At 40.4% G+C, this 26,396-nt stretch overlaps 1 protein-coding gene across 4 annotated transcripts; it reads right to left on the reverse strand.

The window, feature by feature from the left end:
- Positions 1 to 1,486: 1,486 nt before the first annotated feature.
- Positions 1,487 to 22,950, reverse strand: BDH2 (3-hydroxybutyrate dehydrogenase 2). 4 transcript variants are annotated; one of them, XM_036879188.2, is made up of 11 exons: positions 22,870 to 22,917; positions 20,966 to 21,023; positions 19,839 to 19,930; positions 18,866 to 18,944; positions 17,606 to 17,702; positions 15,812 to 15,920; positions 10,981 to 11,041; positions 9,867 to 9,980; positions 5,038 to 5,096; positions 4,395 to 4,487; positions 1,487 to 1,834 (listed from the first exon to the last, which is right to left on the reverse strand). In XM_036879188.2, the coding sequence occupies exons 3-11, from the start codon at positions 19,908 to 19,910 to the stop codon at positions 1,781 to 1,783; spliced, it is 738 nt and encodes a 245-aa protein (XP_036735083.1). In that variant the 5' UTR covers positions 19,911 to 19,930; positions 20,966 to 21,023; positions 22,870 to 22,917; the 3' UTR covers positions 1,487 to 1,780. The 4 variants fall into 4 exon arrangements, with proteins under 4 accessions (XP_036735083.1, XP_036735079.1, XP_057358478.1 ...); XM_036879184.2 differs by lacking the exon at positions 20,966 to 21,023 and having other exon boundaries at positions 22,870 to 22,950; XM_057502495.1 differs by lacking the exons at positions 20,966 to 21,023; positions 22,870 to 22,917 and adding an exon at positions 20,619 to 20,945.
- Positions 22,951 to 26,396: the final 3,446 nt, after the last annotated feature.

Consider the following 26,396-nt stretch of genomic DNA (forward strand, 5'->3'; position numbering starts at 1 on the left):
GCGGACCCCGGCGCCGAGCGTGGCTGGGAGACGTCGGGACGCCTGGTCAGACGCGCGGCGCTGGCTCTTCAGGAGCCGGGAAAGGGGGCCAGGAAGCCAGCTGCTTGGTCTGTCGTTCCCTAAGCCAACTCACACGTTCTGGATTTTAACTCCATATTTTAGGTGTACTTTTAGGAAGTGTCTTCTCAGATGCCAGCGGGAAGACAGGGTTCTATCCCACCAACATTCTTCCCCGCTTTTATCGCTTCCTTGAGAGGCCTGCTTGGTATATTGTTTTAGTTTTTTACCATTCCATCAGCAGTGTGCTGCTTTTCCCTGAAAACTTCCTTCAATTACCATCTTTCATTCCTCTATATTTCCCCCCTCCAAATAAGTTTGTGTATATATTCGTGCGAACCCCTGCAGGGATATTAATTTCCTTCAAAAATAAAAATTTTCTTACCTGTTTTTCACTCCTTTAAGCAAGTGCCAGTTTTAATCAGTGCTTTTCAGGTTAAGAGAGACAATGTTAAGTAAACGTCTCCACGAGATAGAAACCACTCATTCTTGTCTCTCGGGTCCTCCTTTGTGGAAGGAATTTTCCATCCAGAAACCGTCAGAGCATCTAAAATGATTATTTTCCTAAACTGAATTCTTCCTCACCCAAAATTAGCAGAAGTTTCTAGTGACATTGGCTTCCTCTTACTGCAGTAATGAAATATGTTTTTCCTTTTCTTTCAGTCGTATGATCTTCATTGATAAATCACCTGATTTTCATGATGGGAGACCACAACTTTTGGGCTAGATGTTACTTTGCTTTTATTGTTTATAACGTTTTATAATTCGTACTTAACTCTGAGAGAACTAACTCCGAAGGAGCATTTGTTTATGTAAGGATTACTTTCAGAACTCATCATGTGTTTATTTAGAATTCATTTGTTCACAACTATCCATCCATCCATCCATCCATCCATCCATCCATACATACATACATACATATATTTGCTCACAGCATAAAGTACTTCATAACATAAACTCCAGTGATCCATTACTTCTCTTGATAAGAGTTATAGCATTCTGATTATGATACACTGAAAGAAACCCAAGTCATTTGGCCCAACCCCTTAATTTCACAAACCAGAAAACTAAAATCTAGGATGAATTGGATGACTTGGTCTAGATTGCAAACCAAGCTATCTGTAATCCAGCAGTGGAATACCTGGTCCAGAAACCCAAAGCTAATCTTATAATCAATGGCCCCTTTGGGAATGCTAGTCAAAGTATTCTTTGCTATCAGTTTTAACTCACTTCCATCAGCTGCATAATATTCTTCCTCATACATATTAAACTCCCTTTAATGTAAGTTACTGAAGCCAAACTCCTTACTACCTTACAAATTCATTTATAATGGTGTAAAATTTCAACATTGGTACCCACATACCAACCAGTGCAGAATTGTACAATTTGAATTTTGGAAAATAGAAATTAATTAAAAAAAAAAAAAAACTTTTTCTTCATATTTAATTTTAATTTCATATGCTTACAAATTGAGGTTTATCTTTAAAACTATTCATTTGCAATGAGTTAATTATCTTTTGTCATTTACCTACAATGATTTCAGAAGAGATTAGAATGAGTATTTTAACATAACATAACAGAATAAGGCCTCTGTGAACAATGACATTAAAAAGGGCTTGTTTTCCTTAATCTGCCATTAATAGGAACAACATGGGTGAGTCTTCTTCATAACCAAGATCATTGGATAAGAAGGGCCTGCCTTCCCAGCAAGAAGATCCTGAAATCACAAGCTCCAGCCTCCATCAATGACGACAGGATTGCCTGTTACGAAGGCAGACTGCAGTGACAAACACAAGGAGACAGAACAATTAACCAGGTTTAACACAGGATGTGTTTCTTCAGCTTTTCTATGACTGAGACAGTTAACCAGTTTACTTTCATAATAACAGGAAAGTGTACTTAACAAATCAAATTTAGGAAAATCTGAATTAAATTTCAAGTGTTTTAAAACTGCTGAGTGTTCTTGTGATCTGCAGTTAACAGGCTTCTGGCTGGTGGTGTGCACATGTCATGTTCTAAGCAGGATCTGTTAGGAGTTTGGTACAGAATCAGAAAACTAGTAAGTTTGGTGATATACAGCCATTCTCCAAATTAGGATAAAGTGTAGGCTAAAGTAGTACACTTAAATAATGAAACTTAGAACTATTTTAAACTAGCTGAGTTTTATGTCACCAATAAACTTTTGAACATAAGTGTGTAATTCATAAAGTGGTCGTGTCAGTTACTGAACAATTACATAAAAACATATTGTATATTTAGTTGATCAATATACATAGGCATTCCAGGAGCTGAAGCACACTAAATGCATTTTTTAAATTTATATGAATATTAATAATTATAATTATTAAACCATGAAAAACATTCTATACTACTTTGAGATATCCAAATCTGTATAAAACTAAAGAGTTCAAAAAAATTACTTTTCCCACAGAATTTTTCTCCCACAGAATTTTTTTCCCACAGAATTTTTCATTTTCCAAAGAATTAAGGCTGAAGTAATTTTTGTGGTAGAGGTTTAATAATCTTTTAACTTAAAAAAATATTTTAACTTAAACATGGATAATAAACACTCAAATTTGATTTAATTTTAAATTTATCTGAATGTGAGACAATGGAGGAGGCAGGAAGGAAAGACATTACAATGTGAGTATCGAAAATTTTAAAGTTCAATCTATGATCATGTAATGTAGATAAACTAGGAGGTTAACAATCACTTTACCAAGAAATGACCCCAAATCCCCCAACTTTTTAAAAAAAGGCTAACTTCTTGTTTTACATATGTACTCCTCTGGGCCCTTACACAAGGCCAAGGTCCTTTTGTAGCACATATCAAGCTAGAACATTTCCAAATATTTGGTAACCTAAGCTCTGGCCACACGAGGACAATTTAGCTTACTGGCTGTACTCCCAAATCAAGTGAGCTCTTCTGAAGATGTGGATTCAGAGAGATCAAAGGCTAAATAATTTACTTGCTCCATTAGTAATTTGTGTAGCAACTTCTCCAGTTATAACAGTCCTCAGAAGTGTTAACTGTTTTGTCACCAAAACATTTCAACCCCTGTATTTGTCACATTCACCAACATGGGCTGTGCACCAAGTTACTGTAAAGTGCTAACTGATCAATAACATACCTCCCCACTCTGCCTACTCCCCTTTCCTTCTCTCTTTTCATATATTTCAGTTTTCTGCTCATGTAATATTCAAAGACAAAACAGAGGGGGATGTTCTTGTGCTCTATACCTTATACATAGAATTTGTTTTCCCAGTATGCCATTTAAAAATATATAATAGCTCTTAAGGAAGAAACTGGTTACTAAAATAGAGGCAAAGTGGAAAGAGACAGAATTAGAAATTTCCATATATGATGACAAATAAGCAAGAATTTATAGAAAAAAGAGCCAGGGGGATTCTCCTAAACAAGTCACCAGTAAAACTTGGGAAAGGTTTTAATGTAACTCCTTAAATATGCCATTAATAGGAACATTTAGAAATAATATGGAGTTACTTATTTCAGAGGGCTTTAAAATAGGGCCAGGAGGCCATTAAGAAGATGGGCTTTATGTGTGTCTCACTGGTGGAGCCATAAACTTTTGCACTGAGCCAAACTGCGAATATTCCAAGGACTCAGCCCAAACACCTGTAACTTGCTGCAGCAAGAGACTTTGCTTAGTGACAGCCTTAGCAACCAATTATATTCAGTCAAGATTAGCTTTTTGCTCCAACACCAAACAAAATTCTTCGTAAACAATGTATCCAAGCTTTCCCTTTTGTCTTAAAAAGCGCATAACTATTGTTCTCTAATGGGACACAACATGGGTTGCTGCTGTCTGGATCTGTGCTCCCCGGATTGCAATTTGGAGACCCCAATTACATTTCTTTTACTTCAGTTTTGCCTTTTTTTTCTCAGTGGACAAACTGAAAACACCAGATGTTGGTTCTGTGTCTTCTAGACACAATTAAATCTGGTTAGCCCTCTCCCTGTTCACCTGAAGCTCTTGTGATTTTGGAGGCTCATTTGTTTGACTTACATTGTCAGAATTTCCCTAATTGAAATTTTGAAAGTAACCATCTCTCATAAAATTGAGCAATTTGATTCTTTTCAATTGTTTCATTTGCCACAAGATTCAGTGACATGTAAAGCCGAAAGAGGAAGGAGCTGGTGGCTCAAGGTGTGGTCTTTAGTTGAGCGAATTAAATCAGAATTTATCCCTAACTTGTAAATGCAGCATCTTAGCATGTATGTATGCCATAATTGTCCAGATGACATTATTTTGATAAGCAAATAGTGGCTGACTGTGGTTGAAGATAACAAACTCTCTAGGAAGAATAGTGCTTACTTCATCAGAAGCCAAATACACGCAGAGCAGGGCTATTTCTTCCGCAGTTGCTAATCTTCCAGTTTTCTGTCTCTTCAGGAAATCTTTCAGTGCCTGTGACAAGGAATCATACCAGACATTAGCGATGTGAGCTGAAGTATGAACTCACCACCAAGTCCTTCAAGGGGTCAAAGGCAAGAGGAATTGACAGCAGTTGCTGCCTTGGTTAACCATGCATGACACATGATAATATCATAAGTAATTGTAGAGCAGGTAGGACTCCCAAACTACTCAAACTATTTGTATTATACTAAAACCTATAGACACTGTGACAGATCAGAAAGTTAGTATTAAAGAAGAGGGCTTTTTTTCATTTTTTGAAATGGTAGTAAAATACACATACTGTATCATTACCATGTTAACCATTTTTAAATGTACAGTTCAATAGTGTTAAGTACATTCATATTATTGTGTAATAATAGAACTCTTACGTTGTAAAACTGAAACTGTACACCCATTAATCACCAACCTCCCACCACTTCTCTTCTTTGCCAATCCCTGAAAACTACCCTGCTCCTTTCTGTCCTTGAATTTGTCTACTCTAGGTAAGAAAGAGGCATTTTTTAACCAGAAGATTGAAACACATGTGAAATAGAAGATATACCTCTTCAGGATTTGGTCTGGATTGTATTCTTTCTTGCAGAGATGGGGTATCAACTGTTCCTAAATTAAAGGGAGAAATTCAGCCTGGTTACTTACACTGAAAAAGAAACAAACTTTCAACTTCCTTTGTATATGATACAACCATCAGTAATTCGTTCTCCATGACTTAGAGTGATCATTTCACCTTTATCTGCCTGCTTTTTTATTTATTAATAGGCTTACAACTTCTTCAATAACATTTCTATGACCTTTAAAAGCACACACTAAAATTTTTTACACCACCAGGCAAGGACTCTGGGTGAATCACACAGCATTTCCAAGACACATATTTCAGTCACATTACATTGACATGATACTTTAATGGATTTTAAGCACTTGTACATGTATTACCTCAGTTAATCCTCACAACAACCCAGAGGTACAGATAAAATCAGTTCAAGGACCCAGATTGGCTAAATGATCTCAAAACCATACTCTGTTGTCAGGGTCCTCAGGGAAGACTCCATGCCTGTCATGGACCTTGGTAATTTAGATGGTTCTACATTTTCCTCATTAGCTTGCCTGTTTTCATGGGTTTCAAATTCCTATTTTAACTACTGTTTCATGTTTCTTATAAAAAAATATAATATGAAATTATTTCACTTCAAATAAAGAAGAGTAAAGATGACACTAAAAAAAATTTAAATCCCACTTGGCTCACATTCCTACAAGTTTCCCAGACTTTGTTGTTAATTTATGTCATCTCTAAATTCTTTTTAAGAGGCCCCTTTTTTGAGTGACAATCTGGGGAACCACATATTTATAAGGTCATTTTATAGTCACAACCTCAGTGCCATCTTTAGACTATGCTCCCCAAAATGCCACAAATTTGATGTTTACTAGGAAAACATTTTTAATTTTAGCATCATCTGCCATTTCTCTGGAGAGGCTGGGAATCTTCAAAATCAGCAAGTCCTGGCTTTTTTTGTTCAACAGCCTTTCTTTAGCTTTTTCTGTCTCCTCTCATGTTTCACTCTAAGTGGGCAGCACTTTCAATACTCTCGATGGAAAACTGCCTCAGCCAGATCACCAGGTTCACTAGAAACACTTTCTACCTCCCACACTACTGCAGGCAATACTGCTGACAAACTTTCTGGAACCACATAACCCTTGTATCCAGTTTCTGATAATACTTTCTTCACTTCCCTCATCAACAACCATCTTAAAGTCCAAAATTCTACCAACAGTTTGCTCAAGGAACCTTAAGCTTCACTCAGCACTCTCCTCAAAATCCTTCCAGCTTTAAGTTTCCTCTCACTGAGGCAAGTGAGCATTCCTATCTTATATATGGCCAGCATTAATGGCTACTAAATAAAAACTGGAGAGCAAGCCTATGCTTTCCACTTAGTTCTGTTGTCACCTGACTCTGCCGTGTCTGGAGTTGTGACCGTACAACCATCGGCACCATCTCAGACACACTCACTCCTTGTCAGGTTTTCTTCTGTGACTGGTTGTCAGTGAGTCACAATTAGTTCCTTGTTCCAGAGTTTGGTAATATACTTTCCAATCTTCTAACAAGTCCAGCTGTTAAAACAAGCACATTTTCCAAATCATTTTTGCCATTAATTCCATTGAGTAAATGGCACCAAGAATAGCTAAACTCAAGCATCATCAGTGTGTATGTTAAAACCCAGTGAACTGTCTGTCCTGTATCTCCCTTTTTCTTTTTCTTTTAAGGAAATAAAACAACCTTTAATGAAGCCTTAGAATATCTGCACATACAAATTAAGGCTAATCTTTGGTAAAGGCAATAAATATTTTAGAGAGACTCATCCTTGTTGAAGACTGGCTCACTATTCAAAATGAAAGATATTTTATCACTCAGGTTTTATTTGAGTATTTCCATAAAATAAGATAATTTAAGGAATTTGCTCAACATTTCAAGTTGATTAATTTATACTTGTAGCCATAAAACACCACTATTCATTAACTGTAATGTTAGACTAAACTTACCATGTGCAAGTACTTGTAAATCAGGGGCTCAAACTCCCAACACAGACCAGTCAGCTTGTGCCAAAAGGTGACCTATTTTTAGACAATATTTTAAAAATCTTTTGTATCTGAATTGTTTCGCTCACTAGTTCCTTAGAGGACACCCTCTTGTCATTGCACCTGTTTCAGTCAGTGGAGTTACCAATCTAGCCTCTGAAAACATATGAGTTTAGAACTCTTCTACACAGTGCCCTGCTCCTGGCCATTATATATATTTGAATATATGTCCATTATCCAAATATATTTCCAAAACATTATCCAAATATATGTCTGGGTTGGTCCATGTAGGAAAAATATGTATTTCTTAGAACTGTTGTAGTTCTATACATGTTAAATCCTATGTTCTATTATGTAAGCATTTATTTTTCTTGGGTAGTATGAGGCAAGAGAATATATAATCAACAATATGTGTATTTAATCATGTTACATAAAATGGTTTGTGTTTCCACAGGTAACCTTTGATGTAGCCTGGTCTCCAAAGTACACAAGAGGTGCTACAGTTACACTGGAACTGCAGGTGCCCGTGACTCCCTCTTCATGACGTCTTATGATGTGCTAACTCGGGTCTGCTCAGACTGTACTGCATCAGCCAGTTCTCCCTAAGTGAGATGCTGTGGATAAAATAAGAGTTCCTGTGGCCAGGTTTCTCACCTGGCCCTGGTTGACTAGCTCACTGCACACCTGTGGGCAATGCATGGCTGTTGACTCTATATGAAGAGCTCCGCCCAGTGCTCTGGGCGCACCACAGTGTCAGGGCTGCAAGGCTGCAGGAGAGCAGAGCAGAGGCTGGAGTGGTGGCAGTGCTGAGGACAGAGACCCAGAGGATGGCTGTGCAGGATGACTGTGCAGAGAGGCCCAGAGGACAGCTGTGTGGGATGGCTATGCAGGCAGAGAGGCCCAGAGGACGGCTGTGCAGACAGAGAGGCCCAGAGGCAGAGACCGGCTTGCCGCATGCAGACTCACTCTGAGTGAATGGGATTCTAGTGACTGACCTGCCACCTGGAAATAAAGTTGGGTATAACCCTTTCACCCCAAGAACGTTTTACTGTCATTTTCTTGGTCACATTGAATCCATAGTGAACTTGCCTGGGGCTAAAACCCATTGTCAAGACAGATGGTAAAGATGTATTGATTTTCTTCTGTTCTACTTCAGTGTTCAATGTACGTAAATCTGAAGCTTATTTTCTTATCTTCTGAGTTTCATTTGTGAGTATTCAATTTTCTCTTATCAGCTGCATGCTGTACTTCAGTTATCTTGATTATAAGGTAATTCTGAAAGTCTGTGATATTTGCCAAATTCTTAGGTCTCATCTTGATCCCCCTGGCTTCAAGCTGCATGAGAAATTTTTTATAGTAAAGTTCCAAATCTTCTCGTAGTTTTGTTAAAACCTCTTCCAATGATGCCGTAACTTTCTGTTTCAAAGTGCTTTTTCTTTCAACTATCACAGGCATAATATCATTTAAATTTACCTTGCTTAAATAGCTTTTCAACTTTTAAAAATTAGTTCCTCTCTAATTCTTTTCAGGTATCTTCTTTCTTCCTTTACTTGTTTCATTTGTTCAATAATCTCAATTTGTAATAAAGAGGTATCAGTCCTGGAGAAAGAGCAGGTTGACTAGGAAGTGAAGGAAAATCAATGAGATCTGGTTGGGTGATTGTGGATAATATGAGAGTTCCTGTGGCCAGGATTCTCACCTGGCCCTGGTTGGCTAGCTCACTGGACACCTGTGGGCAACACATTGTTATTGACTCTCTATGAAGAGCTCCACCCAGTGCTCTGGGCAACATGGTGGCATGGCTGCAAGGCTGCAGGAGAGCAGAGGCTGGAGTGGTGGCAGCGCCGAGGACAGAGGCCCAGAGGATGGCTGCAGGGGGGCAGATGGGCCCAGAGGCAGAGACCGGCTTTTGCATGCAGACTTACTCTGAGTGAACGAGATTTTAGTGACTGACCTGCCACCGTGGATATAAAGTTTGGTATAAACACTTTCACCCTAAGAGCGTTTTACTGTCATTTCTTTGGTCACATTGAATCCATAGTGAACTTGTCTGGGGCTGAAACCGATTGGCAAGACACCTTCTTACTAAGTTATGCTTTTCTCCTTTCCTGTATATGAGGGTTCAGCATACTCTCTGGTAAAAAGCTAGACAGACAATATTTTTAAAAGCTTTGCAAATCATTTGGATTGTTACAACTACTTAACTCTGCTTGTAGCATGAAAGCAGTCGTAGCCAATACATACGCAAACTGGATGTGAATGTGTTCCAGTAAAGCTGTATTTACAAAACGGGTCACATTTGGCCTGCAGGCCACAGTTTGATCTCCTTTTTATAGCACAAAGGAAGGTATTAACCCCCTCCTTTTTATTTATAGGCCACTCCAGGTGATTTATATGACTTGAGTAGCTCCCTGTGATTGGAGAAGCTCCTCTTTTTTCCTGCTGTCCTATGAGGACAGTCTATACTTTTCATCTCTCCCCTGACAAGGTCATTCCTGGTGTTCTTCCAAAACACCAAGGCCTGGCTTGTTATGTCTCTTGGCCACAGGATTTGGAACTGTGTCATGCACATGAGTAGCATTTAAACCCTCTGCATCTGTGGCTCATTCCTAATGACTAAGGATCTCTTTCTCAACTTACTGTTGGATTGTTACCTTAGTAAGTATAGACTCCATTTCTTTTGAATTTTTCCCAATGACAGGACACAATATAATGTGGTAAATAGGCTCATGTAGACATCTTTCACAATGGCAACCAGGATATCCAAACAGACCAGTCACAGCCCTGGAGTGCCTAACTCACCTGGACATACACAGTTGCACCTGATACCCTGCTGGATGAAGTCTGCAGCCACGGACTTTGTGAGGCCGATCACGGCTGCCTTGGTTGTGCTATACACACCTCTGTTCACAACTCCTGAGGATGGAGGGAAGGTTCAACAATTGAAGGAATAAAAAACATACTTCCTTATAGCAAGGGAACACAAAAAGTACATCCAGTAACCATTGTTATGCTTCCTCACACACCAGCCCTTTAGAAAATTGACATCAGGTTTTCTCCCTTAATAAGGTTAGTTTCTGTATCTGGAATAATAATATCATTATTGGCAAATTTCAGCTGAGGCTTAGGTGTTGAGATGCTATACCTAAGTGACAACAGTGGCCTTAGTTTCATCATCAGTTGGTAGAACCCTCAGGCAGATCCCAAAAGAAAATGAGGGTAAGGAAAACAAAATGAAACAAAATAAAAAAATCAAGAGGCCTAGACATTTTTTGCATTCCTCTCGTGTAGGCTTAATGTGTGTATCCTTGTGATGAAAGGACTATTATCAGCCATAGCTATTTCATTTTCACCCTGCAAATCCATCTGTGCCAGACTGTGGCATTATCTCCACTCCTGCACTGCAGTCCTGGCCATTCCAAGTTGACTCTCACGGTAGGGCCCAGATCAGCCGCCTTTGTTAAGTACTCCTCAGAGCCACAGGCAGTTATGCATCCCCCACCGGGACAGCACTTGGCACACACCTGGGTTACAGTGCTCTTACACTGCAGAGGATGTGCATTTGCTGGACTCTCTTCTGCTTTTGGATTGTGAATTCTTACAGGGAAGAGGCATGTTGTGGGTATTCAGTACATCTTTTTTGATTAATTAAATGGATAAGTGTTTCCTTTATCCCGATTAATTTCCATATCCATTAGAAGGAATAAAAGGGAGGGCAAAGGAAATCAAATTTATTTGATTTTATAACTGGTTCACATCTAAGGCAAAGGACTGATAGTTAAGGAACTTAATCCAATTAAAAGTGTTTTGGAATTATTTGTGGGTTTTATGATCTCTGCTTTGCTTGTTCCCCAAACCCACAGCTTGTGAAGGTGTGTGAGTATATGCATCCTGATCCCCAGAGGAAGAGACCCACCTGCAATGCTGGAGGCCACAGAGGACATGTTGATAATGTTGCCGGATTTCTGAGCAAGCATCTGGCAAAACAAAACAAAAATACCACTCAGCAGGCTAAAAATACTACCTCTTTAAAAGATTTGCATTTATTTATGGTTTGCAGAACCATCTTGTTATGTATTCACATTAAGTGCTGTTAGGCTGTCCTAACAGTCTCAGTGCCAGGAACTGATGGCATGTGCGCACACTCCTGGGCACGAACAGTTCCCAGGGTGGTCACCCACTGCCTTTGGCACTGGCATCAGCAAGACCAGGAACAAACTCTGAGCTCTGCGGAATCCAAGTGAGCACTGAATGGTACTGTTATGTTTCTGATGATGTTCTCACTCCTCCATTCAACACATATTCATTGACTGCTTACTATGGTCTGATGTAATGCCAGGTCTAGGAGATTCAAGGCTAAATGACAGCCTCAGCCTATAGAGAGCTGCCAGTCTGATTAGAGGGGCTCACATGACCAGCATCCAGAGAGAGCAGAGGCCTGCACAGAGAGGTGGGGAGGGTGGCAGGGGTAACTTCAGGCTGTGGGACACTCAGAGGAAGGCTCCTGAGTACGCAATAGATGGGTTGATTTTTGAAAACTATAGTGTTAGAAAAATTACAGAGAAGAGGGTTTTAAGGAGAGAGAACCACATGTATCTTTAAAGGCTCTATCATGGAACCGGGAGGAAGGGATGGGTCTGGCTGGAATGTAGGTGTGGGAGGAAGGAGGCTGCAGATGCCAGCAAAGGCCAAATTTAGGAATTTTGGTTTTATCCTAAAGGCAAAGTGTGACAATGAAGGGTTTCATGCAAAGGAAGGGGGCCTGTTTGGTTTGGGGAATACAGAGATTACTGTGGCCCCATGCAGAAGCTCATGCAGTGACTTGGGAAAGGAGTGATAAAAGCAGAGATGCAGACCCACCTCTGGAGGCGGCTGAGGTTAAGAAGGGCGGGAGTTGGGAACTGGTTACAGTGAGGGCTGCAGCCCCCATCTAAGGCAGTGCTTCCTATGAACACCTTCAAAATTCCCCCACTAAAAGTATGAAGGTCTTAAGAGGAATGTCTGTGGCTGATTTGTCCTCCTAGAAAGAGTACACAGTAAGTGGTCAATACATTTCTGATGGATCAAAATCTCTTACACTAGTTTAAAGTGCAGATTGCTCGGCCCTGTCCCAGACTTAAGGGAATGTATAAATAAGAAAAACTGCTATGAATTAAAAACATCTTTCAAGTGAACTTATACGTAATTATAACATATATGAATGTTTTCAAGATCATATATGTGCAAGGGCATATGTACTCATGAATGTTTTGGGGGAAGCAAGAGGAGAGAATTCCTGCCCAGGGGCACTGACTTCCTCTGAAATCAGAGGCTGGGAGGATGACAGTGAAGGACAAGGGGAGATGGTGGACATAACAGGCTGGTGAAGAGTTAAAATAACTGCAGGGAGGAACCAGAAGAACAACACTGGAGAACAGAGGGAGGAAAAGCAGGATGCACATGTCAGGAAAATCAAGTTTCTACAAGAGTTTCTCAGTGGGCCGTGTGAAGGGTTGGGAGAGAAAAATCACTCTTATTGGGGTAAGTTTCTCCAGCAGCTTTCAGATAAAGAGGCATAGAAACAGAGGAGGTGAGTGATCAGATGGTCTACGGATGAGGTTGCTAAGATGGTATGCCTCCTCACGGTATTCTTCCTGTTTTAGCTAATAATTGTACCTGAGAGCAGTCTAAAACAACCCAAAGTGTTGTGTTGGACACACTAAAAGGACACAAGGAGAGGCTGATGTGACCCAGCAAAGTCGAAGATGGCAGGGGCAAAAATAATATATAACCTAACTTGTTTGTCTTTGTGATAAAAAGGATCATAATGAAATGGGGTCCCATAAAAAAGCCCAGGAAAAGTAGTATAATGGTGTTGAAAACTAAGTCTTAAAATTCTTTCTTCTCCCATTTAAAAAATGACATACCCAATTTAAATTAATTAATTCGAGTTTTATTGAGCAGTCACTGTCATATATAATCTATTTTGGTACTTATAGAATACATATAGCCCAATTTAATATATAAGGATGGGCTATTAAGTAAGTTCAGTCTCTAATCTTCTGAAATGCAGTAATTCCTCAGGTAAAACTAGAATACGGTCACCCAGGAGATGCTAGTGCTGCCCCCTGACACCTCTACTGTCCACTCAGCCAGGTCCACCTGCTGATTGTAGAGCCCATAGCCCTGCCCTCCTTCCATGCTGCCTTCCCAGCACCAGCTCAGTCCTGCTGCCATGGTGTGAATGCTCCTCCTGGTTCCCCAGGCAATAGCTCTTTCTGGCAGATATGACTTGGTAAGTATAAAGTGAGGTGCCTGGTACATAGTAATCCTATATGGGACTGATCTCCAGGAACTCAGGTGGGGCTAGAAAGAGCTCGAAAGATTCTCTCTAGCTGCAACTAGTTAGTCTTACTGACTTAGCTCTTCTATCCCAGGTGACTGGTGCTTGGCAACCAAATTTGGCTTCTTGAGTCTTCAGTGATTTCATGCCTCACTGCAACCTGGATTGACAATGTAGATGTGTTTATTCATTTAACAAGTGTTTGCTAAGCACCTCCATATTCTAGGGTCTCTTCTAAGTAAGATACAGTGAAGGGGAAAACTTCCCACATATACAAGACCTTCCTGAATGCTTGCTATAATGGATATTCTCTTCCATTCCATAGTGGACCGCGGATTCTGCATTGACCTCTTATAGTGTTTCCAACTTGTTTTTTGCCTTTGTCTAATCTTCCAGTTTTGGAGGTTTTGAGGTTTTGAGCCTAACCATGAACAAAAATTTCCTACAAATGTTCCTGTGTCTTGACCACCTGACCTTTTGTATCTGCCTAGACTCTAAATCTTCGCCTGGAAAGTTTTAACCTGGTATATGTGACTCATAGTTAATGGGCCATGTCTAGTAGATCCTAAACAATTAGGGCTGGAAAGGATTGTGTAATCCATCACCCTCATTTTAAATCTGATGGCACATGGCAGATTAGGGGCAGACTGCAGGCTGTGCCTAAGGTCTCCTGAAGCCACAGTTGGAAATCTGGGTTCATGTTGGTTAGGGTCACTTATATGAGTGGCACCGACTCCTTCTGATTCTCCATTCCAGTCATTACTATCTCATGGAGTTTTCACAAAAAAGTGTTACTGGCTTATATGAATTGTTAAGATGCTTTAAATCATAGGCAAACTCACTAATTTGCAAGTTAGTGTTTGATATTTTACAAGCCAATATATTTAAGTTTAAATTTCAGCTCCTCTGTGCCCCATACCCGCTTCCTTCATGATATTTGTAAGGCATTCCAAACAGGAAGAAGGTTGGTTTTACAAACGAGTCTCATACATGTTCAACGGTCTTACCCACTATGACCTAAGCTTTCCCCTTTCCCATAGCCTGTTTCCCTCCCATATCCTATGCTTCAGAAAATACATTCAAGTTGCAAATAACATAGATTCTGATAATTCCAAATAAGAAAAAAAGGGAAATTTATGTTTTTTAAAAATGTGCTAGTTCAACAATTTATGGGCCTGCCCGAAGATCCCTTGGGCACTAAACAAGTAGATTCAAAAAAATTCCTTTGTTACTAAGTTTGTTTTCCTAATTTTCCTTTTAATGTGCATGTGGATCCTTCTTGATATAAGGTTGAATGTTCAGAGCAAAGTATTAGCTTTGTCTTGCCTTTAAAAAGCTCTTCTCCTCACCTAGGGTGGGCAGCATTCAGTATGTCAGTCAATTAATCCTGGTGAGAAGAACGGCTCTTCTTATAGCCATGAACTGAGCTGGGTCTGTACTCAACCCCTTTCATTGTCTGAGCCTGTGCAGTCTGCACTTTCTGGCTTATAAGCTCATTTGAAGTCAATGCTTTTCATATTTATACACCCACCCGAGCACCTAGTGTGGAGCTTTATATCAAAAGACATTTAATGCTTATTGTAAAATAAAATGAAAAACATAGATGCGTTGTGGGAAAGCTGGAGAACTCAAGGGTAGCAGACTCCAGAAGAATAATTTCTTTTCAGACATAATGTCTCCCATCTCTTTGGTTCCTCTGTGGATCAGTTAAAAACAGGAGTGCAAGGAGAATACTCAAGACACAGAAAGGCGATGGGCACATTCATCACGAAAATGTGTGCTCAGACACTGAAATTCAAGAAGGGCCCAACCTCCAGGGCTGGAATCCTGGCTCTCACCACTTGCTAGTCATGTGACCTTGGGCAAGTCACGCAGCTCCCCAGGTCCATCCCCATGCAGTGGGGGTGATGAAGCAGTACCTGCCTCACTGGACTGTTCTGGTCCACACGCTCCTTGCTTTCCTCTCCCCATACACCTGAAGGGTTAGCTCCCTCATTTCATTCGACCTCTATGAAACTATCACCTTATCAGTGAGGCCCTCCTGGACATTGTGCTATTCTAGCTCCTTTTTCTTGCTAGTACTTACAACCATCCCACATGGTTTATGTTTATTTAATCACATATTATACTGTCTCATACCTCAAAAATGAGACCCTTATGGAAGGGCTTTTATTTAGTTCTTTGAGGTGTCTTTTGCACCTAGAATGGAGGCTGGCATGTAGGAAGTGCTTAATATTCCTCGAGTGGATGAACTGGCAGGGTAAATGAGTTAATTTGTATCAAACACCTTGATATAAATGTTAACTACAGTTTAGTCTTTATGTTAGCTATCATCACTCTTCAGCACACGGGATGCTCTCTGGATGCCCAGGACGGAGACCTACTTATCAAGTGGCATTTATCCTGTCGGTGGTGGTCATCTTACTTTAGGAAGAAATGCCTTGATCATCAGGTACATGCTGCGGACATTGAGATTCATTGAGAAGTCCCAGTCTTTCTCCTCACAGTCCAGGATGGTTCCGTGATGGACAAAACTGGACAAGTGATTAAAGAATGGGGGAAAATGATCATTTAAAAAGATTTCTATCCCATTTCCTTATCTTTTTGTTGTCATGTATTGACTTTGACCATTGTCCCTTCCCTTACCAAGATTTCTAAAAATTCAAACACAGTATCACTTAGTACATTAAGGTAATAAGTATCCCAACAACTTAAACTAAATAAACTTACTTGAAAACAACATCCTTCTTTTATAAGAAGGCAAAGCTTTGGGGCTACTCAGCATAAGAAGCTCTACACCAACTACACATTGCAGGAAACATTAAAAACAAAGGAGAACAGGATACCTGCCCTGATTTCTACTTTAGCAATGGAGCCCTCAGATGGCCCAGATAGAGCATTCTCAAGGGAAATCAAGTTGCAAGGAAAACAAGCTTCTCAACATCTCAGGGTAGCTAAGTATTATCACTGCTGTACAGTTTTAACATGTTGAGTAAGCAAAGCAGAACAAAACAAAATCCTTAACATAAGATTCACGCTTTTTCAAGTCACGTTTCCTCAAGGAAGCTTTCTAAACACTGGAATCTCAGTTGATTGTACTCTGGACCAAAATTATGTAATTAATTGGAAAACGTTGGTTGTGATTCCCATGTACCACTGTACTTCCAGTTCAACTGAATGACAGCAAGAACTACATGCTCTATTCCTAGATCATTCACATTGCTGAAAATGTAATAGATGCTCAAAAACTGATTTTGCTAACTGATTTTTTCATGGCTGTGAGTATATTCTCATACGAAGATGAACACATTATTATAAAATAGATCACCACAAACTGTTGCTAGAATTTAATTTCCACACATTGTAACACATGGTAAACTATGGATAGACAGATTTTTTTTTTTTGCCCTGAAACATAATTAGGAAGAACCACAAAAATACATTAGAAGGCCCTAGGATTTTTCTGTCAATGTAGCAGTACAAATGTAACACTGCCTAAGAAAAGCGGAACCTCAGAAGGAATCTACATTGTTCCCGAGGAAGCCTGGCTTGAACTCATCTCTGCTATCCCTAGAGAAGGAGGATATGAGTGCTGGCTGCATCTGCACACAGCTCCTCTACTTCCTGTCTCTCATCACACATGGGCAGTAAGTTTGGTGTCACCCTAATAAGTTAAATAAAGCCATTCTCTTTGAGCTGTCTATGAAGGTGCAACCTGGAAACTTCTTTTGATGGAATTTATTGTCCTAATAAGAAGCACGGAGCTTGGGAGGTATAAAGGACTTACTAGAATCTTGTACCAAAAGGTTGGGAACACCTGCATTTCAGTAAACTGAGTACTTGGCTTCTGGCAAATACACTTCATTTTGAAGACATTTTACTGAAAAATCATTTTTCATTTTATTACATAAGTCCTTGTGGCGCATTAGTGACAAGTCCATTGGCCTGAGCCTCTTTACCAGCCTTAAGAAAACCAAGAATAGTTTTTGGATTCATACCAGTTCTCTTGAGTAGACCTTAACTGCCTTTGGGACTCTAGGCCCAGGGTCAACTTCCATGGCTGTCTTACTTGCAATAAAAATTCTGTCCAAAATCTAGCCACATTTCCCAAGGAATATATTATGGTATACAATGAATAATTTTGTCATGTTATCAAAATTATTTTAATAAGTCATAGAACCCTTTCTGTAAGGAGGATAAAATTAAAGATATGAATTACCCAGCAACATTAAAGAGAACATCGAGTCTCTCAACTTCTTTGGCAAACTCATCGATTTGTTTCTTCTTTGTGACATCAAGGACCCGAGTTTGAATACCTGAAAAATAAAACAAAGGGCACAATAACCCATCAAAAATATTTACTTTGGAGAATTAGCTGTTTTGAAGTACAAAGATTTCAACATCTGTCCAGGTAGGCTTCATAGGATTGTTGACCATTAGTAGGGTCTTACAAATCTTAAGAATCTCATTAGTAAAAATCTTAAAATCCTTCCCATCTTGACCTCCCAATAACACACCTCTCTTTTCTCCATTCTCTAAACTGAATAATAAAAGTCTTTCCTGAGTAAAGGCCTTACAGTGAAGTCTGAATGATCTCCATCAGATGCTTCCCAATTAGTCAGCAGTAATAATTGGAGGTGGGCCCATTTTAGCCAATTCTTCTCCCCCAAGGTTGAGTCAGGGCTATAGTAATGCTGAATTGTGTGAGGGGGAAAGACAGGGGGGTGGAATAAGAGATTGCTTCTATTTGTGCATTTTACCTTTATGTAAATTCTATTTTTTACTAGAAATAACTTTGTGGTCAAGGATATCATCATTTCTGGACTAAATTGCAAGGAGAAGAAATGAGAAGCCAGAGGAAGGGATGAAATGTTTGAAGGCTACGTAGGAGAGGTCTGGCATGGGGTCTGAGATACACACTGGGCCAGTTAACCAAAAAAAAAGAAAGAAAAGAAAAAGAAAAACCCAAACATTTTCTAACTCATGCAGGAGTCATTGTTTGTATGTTAAAAAAATGCATATGACTTATTTCATTATTCTCTTTTGGTACAGAAAGAAAAGATTATAAACAAAGGAAGGGAAGACTGACACTGAGTTTCAGAAAGACTTCTTTTCCTTTGTACTTTTCCACAGCTTTACTTTGTTGGAATTATAACTCACCATATCTAGTTGTCATCAAAAGTTAACGTAGCAACTGTTAAATTTTCACATATAATTTTGTAATTAGGTACTGATTCCTTCAACATGTCAGATAAATAAAAAATGTTAAGCATACATCTTAAAATTTTGTTTATATATATAAAACTATACTTATTTTTGTCTGTACATTCATGGAATATAGATTTGATATCAGAGTATCAGGCTGTAAGAAGGTGAGTGGAGCTGAGCTGCTAAGGAATTTTCTTCGACATCTGAGTATTAATGCTTTACAATACCCTGTAGACTCTGAATGCCAGGTTGAAGTTGCTGAGTGGCTCACCTGGGTACTTTTCCAGTTCCTGAAGTTTGGACTCATTGACATCTGTGGCTATGACTTTGGCACCTTCTCTTGCAAAAGCCTGGTAGAGACAATGTACAAGTAAAGCCTTTGTTTCCTTGGCAAAACTGCTCTCATAAATGCGGTCATTTAGCCTCTTCCTCCTTATCTTATTTTTATTGTTGTTTTCCCTATAAAAAAGGAGAAATTTCAAACTAGCTGGTCTCACCTCACCCTGCCCATTGTACTTACTATTTTCATCATTAATTAGAATGTGACACATATTGTGCTTGTCCTCTGATTTTGTTAAGTAACATCAAATAAAATAGTTTTTAAAAAGTAGGGTTCTGTTATTAATACCTCTCAAAATACTGCTGTTATGATTTGATGCCTATATTCCACATCCAAGGTTATTATATTCCAATAATAAAAGAAGAATGCATTATTTCAACATTTTTCCTCCCAAGAGTATACTACTGTTTCATTAATGCCAAAACACATTGTATTATACTTACAGTGTGTTATTAGCTCAGGTGGGGAGTATAATGTGCGGGAAGCTGATTTAATTAGAAGGTAAAGGTAACCTGATAGTCTGGTAACTCAGGAGTCATATACCTGAACTGACAGCCTTCAGAAAGCTATGCACTCCTTTTTTATTTTATTTTAATTTAATTTAATTTAATTTTTATTTTAATTTATTTTATTGCCATAAATTAATTTTATTGCAAACAAACTGAGGCAGAGAAGTAAGTTTCTCAGAGTCAAAAGTTATCAGTGATGTCATATAATAAACATGGAAATATTTATTCCTTCAACTGCCTGGGGTCAGAAGTAACGGCTTTTCTTTTTGTAAGTTGAGAGAACAGAAGCACAAAAATCAACTTTAAAAAGCAGAGCAGAATGGATAACCATGGAATCTGTCCCCATGGTTCAATACCTTAAAAGTTAATCAGGACAGCAAGAGAGAATAACTTACTAATGCAGATGCCCGGCCGATCCCCTGAGCAGCTGCTGTCAGGACGATGACCTTCCCTTCAAGCCGACCCATAATGGAACCTGGGGCTTAATCTACAGACATGTGTATTTAATGGCTTACATTGTAGCACATGGCCCTGTGCAGTAACATCTAGCATGCAACAGTTCAGTGCACTCCTTCAAGAACTGAACATCAACTCTGTACAAGTATCTGGATTTTTTTGTTCACTATCTGAATTCTGCAAGAACGTTTACTCGAGATCTCCAGCTTTGTGTTTTGCATAACCCGCGGAAGTGATAACTGGTGACAGACAGGCCCTGGACTTAACTGGCCTTCTGATTTCTCAGTTCCTGGAGAGACAGCCTCTGATGCGGACACCCTGGGGAGGCCTTCTGCTCACCACCACCACCGTCCCTGCACACACTGCTCTAGCTTTGTGTGTCCGCCACTTGGGCTACCCCTCACTTCCTCTCCTGTACACTTGATTATCCATGGTGTTCCTTTTCTCATGGAAAGACTTCACAGATGGCCTCAGAGAGTCACTTAACAGAAGAGCTGGAAAATCAAATCATGTCTAATACCCTCATGTTACAGAAGAAGAAACTGATTGGACCTGCTCAAGGTCACAGAGCTGGACCTGACCTTAGGCCTCCTGACTCTTTTGCTATGTGAACATTCCACTCCACAAATGCTGCTGATCCTCGTCTAAAGTTTAAGCATTCAGTAGTAACATTCTAACATACACAATCAGTAATTTTTAAAAGGGAGAACTGAGAATACCTGATGTAGGGGACATACGCTGTGCACGAGCTATTTGGCCAGTGCTGGGATTGTAGCTGGAAGGGTGAGAGGAATGGCTAATGATGAAGTTGGGGGTGGTGAGGAGTCAAACAACCAAATGAGGCTGTCTTCAGGGAACCCAGTTCCTTCTTCCACCCTGCTGTCCTTAGTGTGTGCCTCTGACCTCACATCAGGTCACAAAATGGCTGCCGTGTCCTAAGGCATCATATCCACATTCCAGGAAAAAAAAAAATCTGGTGGGGGATGGGGAGACGAGCAAAAGCGTTTCAGAAGGCCCCCCCTCTTTCTCTTCAAGAAGGAAGCCCTCCTCAGAAGTTCCAGCCTACATTTCACTGGCCAGCTGTCTCAGCAGAGGCCAGGAATTGGAGTTTTGTTTTCCAGCCTCTATAAAGTGAGAAGCAGGTTAGAAGTGAGTTGGGTGGGTGTTGAGTGAACTAAGTTGAATAGTGCATGCACAGATAGCCTGCAGATCTGTCTGCTCAATTCCAGGTAGTAGCTAGTCTTGCCTAGAGGGTTCACATGATCTAGGCCTTTCTTTCTGAACTCCGTTCTCTTCAGCCAAACTAGGCTTTTTGTTGTACCCCATGTGCACGTCCCCTTCAAGCCTCCACCCTTAGTCCAAGCTCATCCTGGGGAAGGCCAGCTACTCCAGGGACAATGAGCACTGAGTGGCTTCTAGAAACTGCGTAACATGATCAGAGTATTTTAGAAAGACCCGCTGTGGAGAGCAGCCCAGGGAAGGAGCAAGCAGGCGGGAGCAGGGGTTTCCTAAGGAGGCTGCTGCAGGAGTCCAGAGAGGCTGGTGAAACTGCACGGAAGGGGAGAAGGGGTAGAAGAGGCAAGTGCCTCAGAGATGAGGCAGGGCTGGTCACCAGTGCACTACCTTCAAAGAGATTCTGTGGTTCGCCCAGTACTTCGCAGCTATGAATTAACTTGAGACCTCTCTAAATCCCGCAGGGTGTTGGGGCCTATACCTCCCATACCCAGTAACCCACCACAAGGCGCCCTGTGCCCAACCCGTGGCTGAGTTTGTGCTGAGGCCACCTTCCCATGGGCCGTTCCCAGGCCCAGCACTAAAGCAGACCCATTTCTGCCCAGAGTCCTCCTCCAGCCTTGTTGACACCCGGCAGACTGCAAGCGTAGGGGCCCCCCACAGCCGGGCCTCCCTGGCCCCCTCCCCTGCAGGTGCACTTCCCTCATGGTCTGTTGGGTCGCCCGCCTTGTTTTCTCACACCAGCATTTCCCCTAATAAAATCCATTCAGGTTGAAATCGGTCTTGGAGTCCGCAAGTGAGAGGGCCAGGCTAACAACCCTGTCATATGACTACTGACTCCAGGAACTAGCTTCCTCGATGTTCTCCGATTGTCTGCATTACTTATGCAAAGAGAAGCTGAGCTTTTACAGTGCCTGATTTCCTCTGATGCAATGAGTCTGCACCATTTAAAAAATTTTTCCTACAGGAACGATACGTTTTCACTTTAAACGAGGAAATAATTAAGAAATACACGCAATATATACTTTAGGAAGAGACTCCAATAATCTTCACCCTCCTCCAATCCCAAGAATGGTGTATTGAAAAGCTGTCATTTCGCACCATTGTCATGAATGATTTTGGCACCCGGCACTGTGAAGGCCCAGCCAAAGGTTTCCCTAGGAAACTCTGACTCCCCTAGAAGTACTTGCCGAATAATTGCGAAAGCACAGAGCTGCCATTTTGCGCACTCTGAAAACCTCTCGCTAGCTGGCCTCCCTGTCTTTCTGGGACCAGATCTGGGGACTAAAGCCTTACTATTAGGATAAACTGCACCATCTAATTACAGTGGATTTGTTTGGGAAAATGAGTGTAAAAGTATCCTGAAATGGTAAAACAAGGCATAAATACTCTTCATAAAACAACTCTCAATAAATCTAGTGTGAAAACCACACATGATGGCTTTCTCACTAAATACTGGAATCAAAATGTTAATTTTTGTTAGTGGAGACCCAGCATTTTCAGTTTCATAAACCAGGAAGAAAAGTGTTCACTTAAGACGCTGTAAAATCCTCTCTTCTTCGGCTGTTTTGAAAAATACCAGACCAGAGTTTCAACCTTGTTAAAATCACCCTTATCTTGATCTAACTGCTAACATTAATCCTGAAATAGTTAACATGGAGAACAAAGCAAAATCTAAAAATTAAGCCTCCCTTTTCCCAATCCTAAATTTAATTAAAAAGTCTTAGTTCATCTTACTTTAGAGCGGCGAGTGGTTGGCGTCCTCCAGATCACTGTGTGACCAGCAAATTTGAGAACTTTGTTCACAGTAAGTCAGGTGCTAAGTAGTGCATGCTGGGATTTGTAGTTCAGTTTCCCAGGGTTTTTAAAAAAAGTCTCATATTCATATACTTTATGTGTACATGCTGCCATCTAGTGGAGCTAAGGTACAACTGCTAACTCCAAGTTGAAAAGGAGAAGCAAGCACCTTACAGCTTTGGATGTGGAAGTCATTTACTCATTAACCTAAGACCCTGTTGTTTGTGCCTACTAGATGCTGTTCTGGCGTATTCAAGATTGAGTGAGTCAGAAACTGCAAGTGGAAGACAGTAGAGCAACAAAATAGAAGGAACCCGAGTCATTTAAGATAGTGGAGCCTTCCTTACAGGCTCTTAACCAATATTGTTTAGAGTGAGGGAAATAAATATTCTTACGTTTAAGTATAGTTATGGTTATTTTGTCACAGTCTATTCTAGCACTAATATTTGATCTGTTGTGCAAACTGACTGTTGAATACAGGCGTAGGAGACACTGCCCCCAGTCGTATTGCCAATGGGTTTCAGCCTAGGGCAAGTTCGCTATGGATTCAATGTGACCAAAGAAATTGACAGCAAAACGTTCTTGGGGTGAAAGGGTTATACCCAACTTTATTTCCAGGTGGCAGGTCAGTCACTAGAATCCCATTCACTCAGAGCGAGTCTGCATGCAGCAAGCCTGTCTCTGCCTCTGGGCCCCTCTGTCCGCACAGCCATCCTCTGGCCTCTGTTCTTGGCGCTGCTACCACTCCAGCCTCTGCTCTGCTCTCCTGCAGCCTTGCAGCCCTGCCACCGTGTTGCCCAGAGCACTGGGCAGAGCTCTTTTATATAGAGTCAACAGCCATGTATTGCCCATAGGAGTGCAGTGAGCTAGTCAACCAGGGCCAGGTGAGAATCCTGGCCACAGGAACTCTCATTTTATCCACACCAGTGTAGTAAAAAAGCTGCATATAACTTTCTACTCCCTTACAACTTAACTAATAGCCTACTGTTGACCAGAGCCTTACCAATAACATAAACCGTCAATTAACACACATTTATGTTAATATGTATTACATACTGTATTCTTACAATAAAGTAAGCTAGAGAAAAGAGAATGTTTTTTAAATTGCTGAAAAGCTCCAGAACATTTTCCAATTTATTTATTGAGAAAATCCACGTATAAGTGGAACATGTTAAACCAGTGTTGTTCCAGAGTCAATTGTACATATACGGTGGTAGAATGCAGGCATCCTGACTACCCTGAGGGGCAGTGTCTGGGAACATGTTGAGCCTCAGTGCTGGTGTGGAGGCTTGAATGAGGGTATTGGGTAAGTGCAAAAAACCAAGTCTGACTGAAGAGAACAGATTCAAGACTGAATAGGAAGGAAAGATCACGTGGCCCTCTGCGCCAGGCTGGTAACTCATACTTTACCAGGTGCGTCACTGAACAGAGCAATTGTGTAGGCTTTTCTGCACACTTGATATTTAAGTTTGTCCACTCAATACCCAAACAACTCACTTTCCCCTGCCTTTTACTTGAAAGGCTAGAAAACAACTCTCAAACTCCTAGCTTCCTTTGCTGCTAGAGTTCACCAATAACTGTAAACAGGAATTTCTAAGGAGTGCTTCCTTCTTGAACAGAAAGGCCTCTCTGAAAGGCTTTTGTTTCTTCTCTTTTTGCCTGGAATGCTAATATGATGCCTTGGGACACAGCAGCCATTTTGTGATATGGTGTGAGGTCAGAAGTACATATTAAGTACAGAGAGGGTAAAGAGGAGGAACCTGATTTCTTGAAGAAAGCCTTAATTAAGACAACAGTCCTAGATTAATTCCTCTGGACTTAATGCAAGAAAAATAAACTGTACATCACTGTTGTCCAGAAAAACAGACCTAACGTGGGGTCATTTTTGCTAGGCCAAGTCACCAAACTGGGTATTAATACCTAACTTAATTGCAGTTTCAACCTCCCCTGAACACAGTCAGTCAGACATTTTCTGGTCAGCAGCAGTAACACAATGTCACAGGAGTCCACTCCATGCCCTGAAGGAATCCACCTAACGAGACCCTTTTGTCCCCAGTGCAGGTGACTTCACCCAGAATAATTCTTTTTTTCTGTTTATGACTTCCTTATTCTGCCTTTAAAAGTCTCTCCCTTTCTGTAGCCCTTTGGAGCATCTTTCCACTTTAGGGAGGAATGCTGCCCAATTCATGAATCTCTAAATAAAGTCAATTAGATCTTCAAATTTACTTGGATGAATTTTGTTTTTTACGTATATTTGTAAAAAGTCACAGTGGTTAAGAACAAAGACTATGGAGTCAGAAAGATGAAGGTAAGTTCCGTATCTTTCACTAGCTAAGTGAGAAGGTCACGTAACTTTTCAAACCTGTTTTGTTATCTGTGAGATGGAGGTAACCGTAGCACCTGTCTCAGGGAAGTTGTAGGGGAGAGGACTCGGCAGGAAAACTGTCAGCACAAAATTTGTTACATTTGTACTTAATAAATGTTAGTGATTATTAGAAATTCAACTGTAATAGATGGCAAAAATTGCCTTTTTTTTTAAAACCCTGCCCTAATTTTCTGCATGTGTCCCCAGAAGGTTTTTGGTAAAACAGTCTCTTAGTTGCCCTAGTGCAGCTTTTAGTGCTGGGTCTAATGAGCTGTAATCAGCCCCAGCTGTATTCCCTGCTTTAAGAACAAGGCCTTTCCTTTGACTTTTGAGGATTTTGAAATAGAATTTTTATGAAAATGAGTTATCTGGTTGAGGCTAAATCCTATACTTCTTCCTTAATGCAGCTTTCTTCAGCCTCCCTTGTTCCATTGATCTTCAACAACAATGCTTACTCTAGAACAGCCTAAGTCCATGGTATTGCAAATATTTGTTCACCCATTTGTATTCAGTGGGCTAAATTTCTTCAAGGCTAGGTAGGACTGTGTCTTTTTTATTGTTACATTGTGATCAGCACATATTAAAAGCATGTGAGTTATTTGCTTTCCAACTACGATATTAGTTCCACAAAGGCTGTGTGTGTGTGCCTTTTGGTGCTTACACCAGTGATTGGCACATAAAAGATGGTCATTAAATATTGCTGAGCATGAAGGGCAGCCTCTCAGTAAGTTTCCTGAATAAATTCTGCCAGAAATGTTTCTTATATCATTAACATACTTTGTCTTTTCTGGTCCTGAATTTATTTTTCAGACTGTTTTAGTGCTGTCCGACCATATTACTGCTTTCTAAAATTCTTGCAAGATTTATTGCTGATTTTTACCACTGTCCCTTCACAATCATTCATCACGATGTTGAAACTCAGATCATAAGAGTTAAGCAACATCCTGAGAGGAGACATCAGCAAGATGGGGAGATAGGAAGTCCCAGCAACACTCCCACCCGCCACCACCCAGCTTAACAGTATTTGCACCAGAATACCTTGAGAATATCAGAAATCAGTTAAGAAGTTGCAGTGCTCTAGCTGAGAACAAAGCTGGGAACA

Source organism: Manis pentadactyla, chromosome 5 (assembly GCF_030020395.1).
Source record: "Manis pentadactyla isolate mManPen7 chromosome 5, mManPen7.hap1, whole genome shotgun sequence".
NCBI classification, from domain to species: Eukaryota; Metazoa; Chordata; class Mammalia; order Pholidota; family Manidae; genus Manis; species Manis pentadactyla.